Raw genomic sequence first — 12,058 nt, forward strand, 5'->3', positions numbered from 1 at the left:
CGACGTAGGAGTATAGAAAGGACATTATATATTATTATTGTTGAACTGCCCTCCACAACGAGCCAGGGCCACCTATGACAACCTGGTGCGCATTGGTGGTCGTCCATTCAGGCACCACCACGGTTCAAACCACGCTTAGCTTCTGGGGTCTCGTGAGTTCGGGTGCATGCCAGGTGATTTTGTCTCAGTCGCCAGTCACTCCGTGGCCTCTATGCGAATGTCGTCCCTGGTATTGTATACCCGGCGATCGTTGGGTTTTCTCTCACATTAAAAAACCTCCATAAAGAATTGTCCGGAGCGTTGTGCACACGGTCTCCTGGGGTGAGGCAGTGTACTGTGTCTGGCCCAGATGGCCGTACTCCTGTGGGGTTGCAGCCCTGTCGCTCTCACGTTACAATGATTGCCGACATATGGTAGGGCAAAGCAGGCCCGCGTTTGAACACCGGGCTTGATTTATGATCATTATCAGCCATGTTCGATTCAGCAATGAGAGGTACCTTAAGTGAGTTGGCTGAACTATCACTGAAACTTGTGGATGACTCCATCACCCTCCCTGAGGCCCATACATTGATTTGTATAAAGAGCAACGTTTCTCAAAGCACGAGTCAGTAGAAGAAAAGAAGCAGAACACTCTAAATCTTGTCCTTAGGAAGCAAATCAATTGGAATTCCATGAAATTGCTCTTCACGAAGGAAGACAAGTATGCGTTGGAATCAGTAGCAAAAGTTTTATGTTTGCTTAGCATACTCACGGACGAATGACATTCTCATCGAGGTGCCATTGTGGCGAGATGTTAACTACCTTGCCTGGTATACAGGAGGTTGTGGCTTTGATCCCGACCCCTTATGCCTGTATATTTGGAGTTTGCATGTTCTCCCCGTAGTCGCCTGGATTTTACTACATATGTTTGAGAAGCAGCAGATCGTTCAAGGATGCTGGGAGTACAAAACCTGCGGGGGGAAAGATGTCCCTGCAGACGTGGCCGGGCTCGTCACACCACTGAAGACCACAGCTGTTTCAACAGAGGAGTGTAAGAGAGGCAGCAGACCGTCAATGAGACGCTTACGCCAATTACGCCAACTCTCCCTCTCTCTCAGTATTCCAAGAGTAAGCGAGCGAGTGAGTGGTCTTCTATTCCCGTGCCGTAGCGGTCCACATTGGCTGTTTCAACCTCTGATTTGTGCCGGAGCTGGGTTGATAGAGGGACGGAGGAGTGCAAAAAGCAGCTCGCAGGGAGAGGGAGCATAGACTGGAACTTGATACAATGCATGGTGTCTCGTCTCTCCTGAAGTGCAACAGGCCGTGCCATTAATCTAACCAATGTAAGTTTATCTTTACACAAGATATACCTTTTTGTTGATTATTAAAGGATGGTTATAAATGGAAGCACCTCTAACACACGACTTCTCTCCCTATTGGCCCGAAAATATTACTTAATGTTCTGTTTTTAGTTTGTTGTCCTTCCCCGATTAGCACGGTTAGCTACGTATGGTTCAAAAACAGTTCAACATGCACTACATCATCTGGAAGTGCTTCCGAAAAGAGTAGTTCGTCTCGGCATTTATGAGTTCATTTTTAACACGTAGTAGGGCTTTCGTGATCAATATTATCCATAATAGTTTTTTTTGGTTAGATCGGGTAAATGTGTCGTTAAACCCACCACCACCCGACAGCCAATTAAGAAGATGCCAATTCGTCACTAGTACAGCACACCAGTGTGTTGGAGAGCAAATCCACAACATTTACAATCTGAGTACGACGTTTCGCCAGTAATTAAAACCGGCATGTTATGGATTGATGAGTTCCTCCAGGAATCTGACATTTCCAGCCCTGACCACGCAGGCGACGAAAGACGGATTACTGAATCGCGGCACTGTTCATGACGGCGTGGGGAGGCCTTCGTCCAGCGGTGGATACAACATGTACAGTAGAAACATCATCATTGGCATCGGTGTGAAGAACCTCTCTCCCCTGAATATAGGGAGAGGCCATCGCTGGGCTGTCTTCATTCTAAAGGGCCTAAATAAATTGGCCAATAAATTAGCTGAAAGATCAGTCAGTTCCTCTAACTCCCTCCAGTATCCTCAAACGTGCCTGGTTATTCCCACTAAAATAATCCATTTGCTACAACTTTTTTTGGTAAAAAGAAGTCTATCCACGATGCTGCTCCACGATTCTGGAACACCTCTTCTGCTCATCGACAGCTTGGTTACTTTCACCTGTGCCTACTTTTTTTCTGGCACCTCTTACTCAAATCATATTTGCTTTGTGTGCTGTCTTTAACGTACCGAGTTTGTTAGTTTTGCAATATTCCTTAAGCACCCTGCTGTGCTCGCTCTCGCAATGTCGACGTTTCTGTCTCTCTTGTTTTTATTGCTGCTGCTGCTGTGCTCACGTGGCACCACGGATCTCCCGTGTAGAAAAAAATAACAGCCGGGAAAACTGGCTGAACAGGATCATCCGCGTGACAGAACGTGTACACTTGATCCCAATAACACCCTGTTCTGGACATCTGTGACAAAGAGCTTCATAGCTCACCGGATTCCTCCAGATTATCATTCTGCTCTGGGAAATACCCCGGGAGCAGAGTCGTAATACCGGCCACCGGCCGCTAGGCGGCAGTGGGAGCCCCGCCCGAGCCCCCTTGCGCCCCCCCACCCCTTTCCCCCCTCCCCTCTTTCCCCCCCTTCCCCCCCTTTCCCCCTTCCTCCCTTGTCCCCCTTCCCCCACCCTCCCTCCTCTCCCCCTTGCCTTCCCGCTCCCTCCTCCACGTGCTCGGACCCACGCGCAACCCCCCGGCCACGTGGTGCCGCCACGGGGGAGACGAGGACGGAGAGCCAGGGGCAAGGAAGCGGGCGGAGCACGTACCGGGAGTGGGCGGAGCACGTACCGGAAAAGGGGCGTTATGACCCCCCTCCCACCCCCCTTTCCCCCCCCGCACGCCGGCGCGGGGCAGACTGTGACCCCGGAACTCATCACCTCCGTTTCCGGCGCCCTCCGCGCCCGTCCGTTTAATGGACTCTCTATAGAGAGGTACGCCATGTTGGGGTGCCCGGGACCATCCGCAACCATCCGTCGCGCAGCTTTCTCCATTTCTGGCGCCGCGCGACGCGGTCGACGCGCGGGACCCCGGCGCTCGGCGCGGTTCACGAATGCGTGCTCGGTGCGGTGCTCTGTGCGTGTGGCGCGCAGGTGAACGCGAGGCCCTTTTCCCCCCTCGCGGGCAGAGTGAGCACGGAGCTGTTCCCCTGCCCCCGCGTCTACCCGAGGCCGCCGCCGTCATTTCCCCCTGCCCTCCCCGGCTGCGATGAGTTTACCGAAAGGACGCTCGCCCCCCGCCTCGCAGGTTCGCCCAGGACTCCCGCAACAGTATCCTTGGCGCGATCCGAGCGCGGCCCCGTGGCCACCCGAGTCGGACGCCGGGCGGTAAATGGCGGCGCGCGGCGGCCCATGTGCACGCAGAGAGGGCATCGTCCGCGCGACCCTCGGCTCGTGCTCCGGCCTGGCCCACGCCCTGGCCCCGTGGCTCCCCGTGTCCGCTCACCGCAGCCACACGTATCGGGACAAGCGCGGCTTGGCGGCGAGTCGGGGTGTGACCGTGGGTGACTTTGGGTGGCCATGGGGTGATTGCGCGTGGCTCTGAGCCGCCGGCCTGTTAGCTGACCGTTGACCAGACGATTAGTTTAATGGTTATTGTCGGTGACTTGGGGGCTGAATCTGCGTCAGTGAATTGGCTGGGGAACTGGCTGACCGTGGGTGACTTTGGGTGGCCGTGGTTGCTTTTGGGTGGCGGTGCTGGTTGACCGCGTGTGACTTTGCGGTGGCTGTGGGTGACTCGGACTCAATTGGAGACTGGGCCGAAGTGGCTAACCCGTGGGTGACTTGGGCTAGCCGTGCTCGATTTTGGGGTGACTGGTGAGCTGGTTGATCCAGTCACCCTGGATCAACCATGGGTTATTGTGAATGACTGGGTTCTTCCCAGTCACACGTCTTCTGTTGTGTTTGGCTCATGGGGGTGGGTGGTGGCACTCGTGTGTATGTGATGGTGTGATTTTGTGGGTGCGTAGACAAATATGGTTGTGTGGCGTTTAAACCGTGCGGCTTGTACGTGTTTAGTGAAGTGTGGTTCGGGGTGTGGTGGTGAATGCTGATGTGGCCAGGGATATAATTATGCCAAGAGTGTAGCTGTGATTGGGCATGCGTGGTTGTATGTTACATAATGGGTGTGTGGAGGTTGTGGTACAGTAGTGAGTGGTTGTGTGAAAGGAGTCGGTGGTTGTGGATTGACATATGGTTGTTTGGTTTACGTATGATAGTCCTCTGCGAAGGTCTGGTGTGCACAGTTGTGCGGTCCGCGCGTGGTTATGGGAGGCTGATTGTACTGTGAACTTATTTCGCACCGTACGTAACGAACTGTGCTAATCGGTTTGTGCGGATTAACTGCGCGAGTTTCAATGTTGCTGTGCCGTGTGTCCATTGTACACATCTGGCTTATCGGCGAACCCGTGTGTGAGTACGTGAGGATGGCTATTAATCATTGTCGTGGTTGTCCATGGCATTTCTACGGTATGTGTGTGTGGTTCTGCGAGTTGGATGGATGGTTGTTAACGCGCGTTTGTTTCTTGGTGTCGGCCTACCGGCCGGCGAAAAGCCGACAGCAGCAGCAGCAGCTGCGCCGCGTGGTGTGAATGCTGATGGCGGCGTGGGGGGCGGGGTAAGAAGCAGAGCGCGCTGGGTGTGCCCACGGTGGGCCTTCGGCTTTTTGAGGCTGGCTGCCTGATTTTCCTGAGTGGCTACTGCTGCTGCGTGGATAATCTGCTAGCCGCATGGTTAGTGAGACTGGTCCCTTTGGTTGCCCCCCTCCTCCCCTGTGCCCTCTCATCCTGACCATGCTGTGTCACCCGCGTGCACGGCTGTTGGGTCTGAGGGCCCAAAATAGCGTGGTTTGGTGGGTGTTGGTGGTGGGGGCTGGCTGGCTGCGTGTTGTGGTGGTTTTCGTGTCCATCCTCGTGCCCAGCCCACGCTTGGAAACGTATGAGCGTCGTCGGCACTGTACGCGTGTGCGCAGGGAGCGTGCAAGTGTGCGTGGTAGTACGCGCGTGCCTGCTTGTCTCCCGCGGTGGTATTGCCGTGCGTGTGCTGTGGGGGCACGTACATGGTAAGGTTGTGAGGGTGCGTGTGCGCTGTAAGAAGAGAGCCACAAGGGCTGGCCTTGTCTGTGTGTGGGGGGTGGGGCCATAGCCGTATGTGACACGTCTTCCGTGGAAAATGTCAATACCCCAGGACCGACGCAAGGAGGAGTGTAGTGCCTGTGTTTTCTAAAAAAAAAAGGAAGCCGCCACACTTCCAAGAGAGCAGTCGTAAAAAACGTGCCCAAAAGTGTGCTTACATTCCATGCGATTGTACTACACTGCTGAATGTGCGTTTGGCCCCCAACGAGCATGATTTAAATGGCACAGCAAATGACAATGGTCTGCTTTTCTGAAGCCATCGGAATGTTGGGGAGGAACTCGTGAGACCTTTTTTTATGTGCCGCCACAGCCACCCCGCATTCATCCAAGCTTCGTTTAGATAATCATTAACGCAGTGGTTTCACAATTTTTTTGCGAGTTGGACGAAAGTGCTGGCTTTGCATTTTGGCGTATGTGCACACCACCAGTCGGCCCATACTCGTACAATGCCCACCCAATTTCTGGCGCATCGTTGTTATGTAAGCCCCTTTTGCAGCGGTTTGCTCCAAAGCCTTTGGCGCTTACCTGCATTTTTAGCTACCTTTGCGTTCGGTATCGGTGCACACGCTCTTTCACGGCAGAAGTTCTTCGTTGTTTGTGTGCAGTGTCCTGTGGCATGAAAAGTATGCAGCTACTATCGTGTCCTCTCTTGGGAAGAAATAAATTGGTTACGTTTCACTGAACTGCCGCTTGTCAGCTTGTGTTCTGTCAACGTATTTGATTTCAAATTTCGGTTGAAACTAAACAATCCTCGTAGGTTTCAATGTTTTTAGCATGACCGTTGTCATGGCAGCGCACTCGCAATACCCAGGTAGGTCACTAAATGTATGCTCTACCTCACGGAGCAAATGGTCATCGGCGCCCAATGACGACGACTTTTGCCGATGCCGCTTTGGGTGTGTGCAGCAACAGGTTAATTGCGTTTGTTCGTTCCCACTAGCTTTGGTCATTGTCTTTTGCTGTCAGGGAAGAGCCTGCCCAAATCCGTTTTGGCAGGACCAAAGTGATCTTCCTTCCTGGGGTTCTTATCATTTTTGTCCGACTAATTTCTTATCCTGCACTTGTATTGTTTGTGCATCTTTGATGTGTTTTTGCAGTGTGGCATTGTTTCTTTGCTCCATATTATGGATACTTTGCATTCGTAACAGACAAATCCACGTTTGGTCTATTTTCTCCCCCCCCCCCCCCATTGCTTTTTTTACGAACCGTCTTACACTGTGACCCAGTATAAATGTCACGTATCCCAGTGTCACTGGCCACCAGCAGCAGAGTCAGCTCTGACATGTTGCTCCCCTGCTCAATTTTGGTCTTGCTATAATTGTGGTCTCTGATGCGAAGGTTGATCTTTGTTCTTCAATACTGTGACTAGTCCTTTGAAATGAAATAAAACTGATTTAGTGAAACAGATTTGAATGAAACCGTTATTAAACTAGAATAAAATGGTACATTTTTCAAACGTTTTGTAAAGCTGCGTGGTGCTAGATAATTTTTTTGCTGATTGGCCAATGTATGGCACAAACATATTTAACTATGTTAACATGGTTTTGGTAATTCATTGATAATGACAATATATCAACAGTAAGATGGTTAATTTGCATGTTCTAAGCTTTACTTTAAAATATGGTAATTCATTATTAACCATTAAGTAGACCTGCATACACTGCAAAAAACGTATGGACAGAGTAAGCGGCTTAGCTTCAAAAGTAAATGCAGTTCCAGGGTTAATTGTTGTCAAGCGTATTGAATAATGACAATGTTTTAGAGCCAGAGTAATAAATGTGAGGGAGGCAATTGAGCATTAAAAGTGTGAGGTCGTGGTGTGCTTATGAAATAATAATTTTACGTCCCACCAAAATGACACCATTTCTGCTCTTGAGATTTTGTACCTCCTGCTGATACCCTTGCATTCTTTGCCTCGAGAGAGAGAGTGGCAGTGCTGTGATGAACCCAAGAGGTGGCCGAGGAATGGTTTAATGCATTTTTGTGTTGTGTGTAAGAGGGCATGAATTCCTGCAAATGCTGTACCCCAGTCTACCGCTCTACACACTGGTGACCTCTTGATACCTTCTTGCCTGCATAACTTGGTTGTAATGGACTGATTACTCACCCAGGTTTGGTTGAGGACAGGCTTATGGAAGCTCTCTGTACCTTTTGTTTTATTTACTTTGTTCACATGCCCAGCTGAATTACATAGATCACAACTCAATCGGTGGGGAGAATTCCTTGCAAATAGCGTCTTGTCAACTTTTAAGTTAATTTCAGCCGGGGTTGATGTATTTTGTTTGTTATTGCAAGAGGAGAAGTTCAATCACGGATTTCACTTTTTAGAAATAGGCACGTAATGTCGGCTTTAAATCCACTTTTTTGTAGCCTTTATAACTGTACAAACCATTGGCTATTTAAAAATGTCGAAGATATTTGCAAGTATGTGTGAGATTTAAAAATGTATTTGTGCGGGAGAAAGTGTACATTCTGGCATTCAATGATGCCGAAAAGTAGCTAAATTGCTGAAAAAGTCGGCAGCTTGTTAATTGAGATGTAATTGAGATGGACATGGCTGAACTTTCTAATGAAGGGATATATTTAGACCTCGCACCAGATGAACCTTTAATGAAATTGTAGCGTTGCTCTTTCAATCTGCAATGATGAAAAAAGCCTTCCTGTTACATTCCAGCACCATTATGAATGAATTAAGGGGCACCAATGTGGCTTTTATATAAACGCAACAATTTATTTTATCTTATGGTACCCTATGAAGAAAACAATGATTATCAAGTGCAATCTTTACTGGTACCATAACCGTGGTGCACACTCCTGAAGATAAACTAAAATGTGAACAAATAGATTTCCCCACAATTTTTTGCACAAAATCCAATTGTGGTGATGTGCCAGTAGGTATTGGCTGGTCGTAGATGCCGCACATGGATTTTGGGTTCAAGCAAGTCGATTCCCTGCAGGCGTCGGGTTTCTCCGTCCACTGGTCGACAGATGCCCTGGTCATTTGACACAATTGCGCCACATGGCCACCGTCATAAGCCCCAAAGCTTTGGTGGCAGCAGTGCTTGGGGGCGAATGCCAGAAAATGCCTCAAACGAGATGATTTGGTGCTTTTGTGGCACTGCCAGCGAGGATGTGCACCGAACCGCTGCAAAGGCTTGAGCAGTGGCTTCAAAGTCTGTCGTCCGCGGTGCGCCGTGCATTGTTTCCGCATTGAGAGCCTTATTCCCTTGGGACTGACCTCGCTTAGCGGGACAAGACGCGTACAGCTAGCTTCGAAGTAGCGGTCACTCGGCAGCTCTGGAGCCTTATTCTTGGGGCCAAAGAGCCGATGGACGTCACATGATGCACGTGATGCACATGCAGCGCATATCCAGGGAGCACGTGACCCCGATTCTCATAGCCGATTGGACTTGGGCTACAACGGGCGAGGTCGGCTTTTATTACCCGCGTGTGGCGTAGTGTGACGTGGCCGATTGCCCAGACATGCCTCCCCGTGCCGTCACGGGTGACGCATTGCCGCAGCTTCTGCTGTATACCAGTATACCAGTGCCCGCTTTCCTCTTTGGCAGGGAATTTGTGGGAAGGACGCATCTTCCTCTTGACACAGACTGTCGAGAGAGTGCAGTGCATCCGCGTCTGTTCATTTTGCACTTTTCGTGGTTGATGTGCCCAACGCGTGTGTCGCTGAAATCGGTGAAATGCTCTGCACCACTGCAGGTGTGGCGTTCACACGGAGCAAGGCTGTGCACTCGGGTTTCAAATGTCAATCGTATTGATTATTGGTATGCGAAATGGTGTTTTGCAGCTGTCTGAAAAACGTTGCTCGTAAAACGATCATTACAACAGTTTTTTGGAACGGCCTTGTGCCACTTTCCAGGGGAATGCTGCTCCCCAATGTGTGTGTGGAAGGTGGGGAAATATTTCCTCAATCGGTTTTGATTATGAGTTTAACACCCCTTGACTTCACCGTTGTATAATTGATCCAGACTCCAAAGGAACTTTTGGAACGATAAGCTATCGTCAAAAAAACCTCTTTAACGTCTTAACGGCTTTCGAGCTTTTGCGCTGCTGTAAATTTCTTATGCCCACGGAGTAGCTTACTTTAGGGTGTGTGCCCATGCTGTGCAATGGTGGATTGAAGGGAAAAATGGCAAGTGTCCATGTTTTGGTTTCTGCACCCCAAGTTCATCTATTACAGTAATCATGACCATACGCCCACAGCGTATCTGCGTGCTTCACATCACAATTCATCGTGTTTTGTTGCTGCGAAAAAAACGAATTACATAGAACGGCACGTCAACCGTTTCCTTGCTCAGTGAGGTGGCATTTTCAGCTGCAGGTATTCCACATTCCTTTGATAGTGGTGTGTGCGCGTACGATTATCTCTTGATTTCCTGTAAAGCGCTGCTCATTTCATCCTCTGCAGAGAGATGTCCAGCCAAGTTGACCCTTTACCGGGAATTCGGCTAACAACTTTTGCACTTGTGAATAATGTGATGCAAATAGAGTAACATCTTGACACTCGTGATTCAACTCCTTCGGTGTGCAGCATCGCAAGTAAAACACCTTGTAGCGATCTTCGTGTTATAGGGACTTGTGGTTCCACGTGCACACATCACCTTCCTCATACATTAATTACGAGGTCCACATGGCCTGGGGAGGCCCTTTGACCACAAGTTGATTGACAAAGGGCTGTAAATTATACATTATTGTTACAGTATTGGCTCTGCAACAAGCTGAATGGGATCCCTGCCCCCCCATTCTGGAATACAGTGGTAATAGCTAAAAGTAAATTTTCTTATTGATAACGTGAAAAGCATATGCCAACCTCTTCATATAGGGGCATGTATTGGATCATTCAGATTGTGTGGTTAAAATCTGCTTGGGATTCACAGATGTCCTATTCAGCCCGCTATTGACCACAGCAAAAAAACCGCACACATGTATTGTTTCTGTATAAACTGGACGAGTTACAAAGGGGGGATTTTGTTGACTTGATAAAAAACTGATTTAAAAGCCAATTCAACAAGAGACTGGATTTTTATTTAAGAGCCGTTTGAGAAGATGTTTGCATCCAAATGTAGTGGCCCATTGTAACACATGTCAGTGAGGCTCACGCATTGCTTTAAACGAGCTCATTGACATTCAGAGGAGGTTTCTACTTAACATAATTGGCTACGTTGAAGTACAATGGATGTCGTTTGATGAAATTCCCCACGGAGTTAATTGCCACCAGGGTTTTGCTATTTAACCTTCTGTACTCAGTGCTGTAATGGATGCTACGCGAGTGGATGTTATTGGCAAGATTATGCTTTTAAAAACTGGAATATTTTTCCTTGAACCAGTGTAGGCACTCGCTTTTTTAGGCAGTGCACGTGATGTCAATGCAGCACAATGAATGAAATTGTTGGTGAATGGGTCGCTTGCCATTTGTAATGTGGGTATACAATGGCAAACAAATGTAGACGTCTAAATATATCTGTTACATGATTACATCGCAGATAATACTTAGGCATTTTTAAAATGGTTTTGGCTAGTTTAATTATGAGGCTTAACGTGGGATCAACTAAGCACGATTGTCTTTCACAATACCTGTGATTGACAGCGGGTGCAAGCGCGTTGCTTGCCCCTGGGTGCATTTGCTGGGGGAGATGTGGGGTCGGAAGCAGCTTTTCCGACTCCAGTCATGCTCTCCGCTCATGGTCACCACCGGTGTATCGGGTTCACTTTGCCATTTTGCGTCACATCCAGAGTGAGGGAGAAGGAAGAAAGCTTCATGGCCACACCAGAACCCGAAGCGGAGGTATCGAGTGGGACTGCTGCCTGCAAGCAGGTGTGACGAGTAAGCCTTGTGTGAGGCGGCCAGCATAATAGCCACAATTGTGCCGCAGGCGCCGCGGTGGCGAGATGTTGACCACCTCGCCTGTTATGCAGTAGGTCGTGGGTTTGATCCCGACCCCTGACGCCTGTATATTTGGAGTTTGCATGTTCTCCCTGTGGTCGCGTGAAATTTTCTCCGGGTCCTCCGGTTTTTCCCTTCACATTTAGAAACATGCGCGTCAGCAGAGTATTTGGCTGCCATACATTTTCCACGTGATAAGCCACTTTGTTGAGCCATCATTTGTGGCCAGGTCGCTTCTAAAAAAGAGCTATTTGCTCTGCCTGATGAAGACCGATTGTGTTGTGATCGATACATTGTACACGCTTTTATTTAACTCGCTCTGTTGTTGTATCCTCAAATCTTGTAACTCAATTTTAACCCACTTCCCAATGTGGTATCGACTGCAAACTTGGTATACTTTTGTCATACTGATGACTACTTCTATCATAAAACAATCTATTTTTAAACATTATTTTTTATATGTTATGTTTTGGCTTAGGTCTAATTGTCCATGGTCAACTGACGTTGGCTGTAATTGGCCACGGTCCCTTACCTTATGGCAAGCTTCGGGGCCACTTCCTGGAGTCGTGGAGTTCTGCCATTACTAGGACATTTCATAAAAGCGTGTGTAAAAAAAAGTTTTTAAAAATATTACTTATTTTTATTATTAAAAAGAATTTTTTTTATCCGATTTTATTTTCTATTTATGTGACTTTACCATAAGAACCAAGAATAAGAGCTATACAGCTCAGTGGGCCTTCTTACCTGGTAAAATAAAAAAAAGTTTAAATGATCATTAATCGAATATAGGAAATAAACGTGAAAAGCTTTATTTGTTACAAGACAATGAGAAGTTCACCTTTTTCACCCTAAAAACATAGTTTATAATATTTAAACACTCAATTTTAATAAAAGTTTAGAACATATTAAAACATTTATATTAATA

The 12,058-nt window shown here is 48.2% G+C and overlaps 1 protein-coding gene across 1 annotated transcript in view; it reads left to right on the top strand.

Annotated features, from left to right (window-relative positions):
• The first annotated feature begins 2,924 nt into the window (after nucleotides 1-2,924).
• Nucleotides 2,925-12,058, top strand: part of EIF4G1 (eukaryotic translation initiation factor 4 gamma 1) — a 135,396-nt gene continuing 126,262 nt past the window's right edge. Inside the window, exons 1-2 of the mRNA XM_078869511.1 lie at nucleotides 2,925-3,033; nucleotides 3,193-3,369. Coding sequence (XP_078725637.1) covers nucleotides 3,308-3,369 — 62 coding nt within the window. The 5' untranslated portion in view covers nucleotides 2,925-3,033; nucleotides 3,193-3,307. The remainder of the gene's footprint in view (nucleotides 3,034-3,192; nucleotides 3,370-12,058) is intronic.

The sequence above is a fragment of the Lampetra fluviatilis genome, chromosome 28, assembly GCF_964198595.1.
Source record: "Lampetra fluviatilis chromosome 28, kcLamFluv1.1, whole genome shotgun sequence".
Classification (NCBI taxonomy): Eukaryota; Metazoa; Chordata; class Hyperoartia; order Petromyzontiformes; family Petromyzontidae; genus Lampetra; species Lampetra fluviatilis.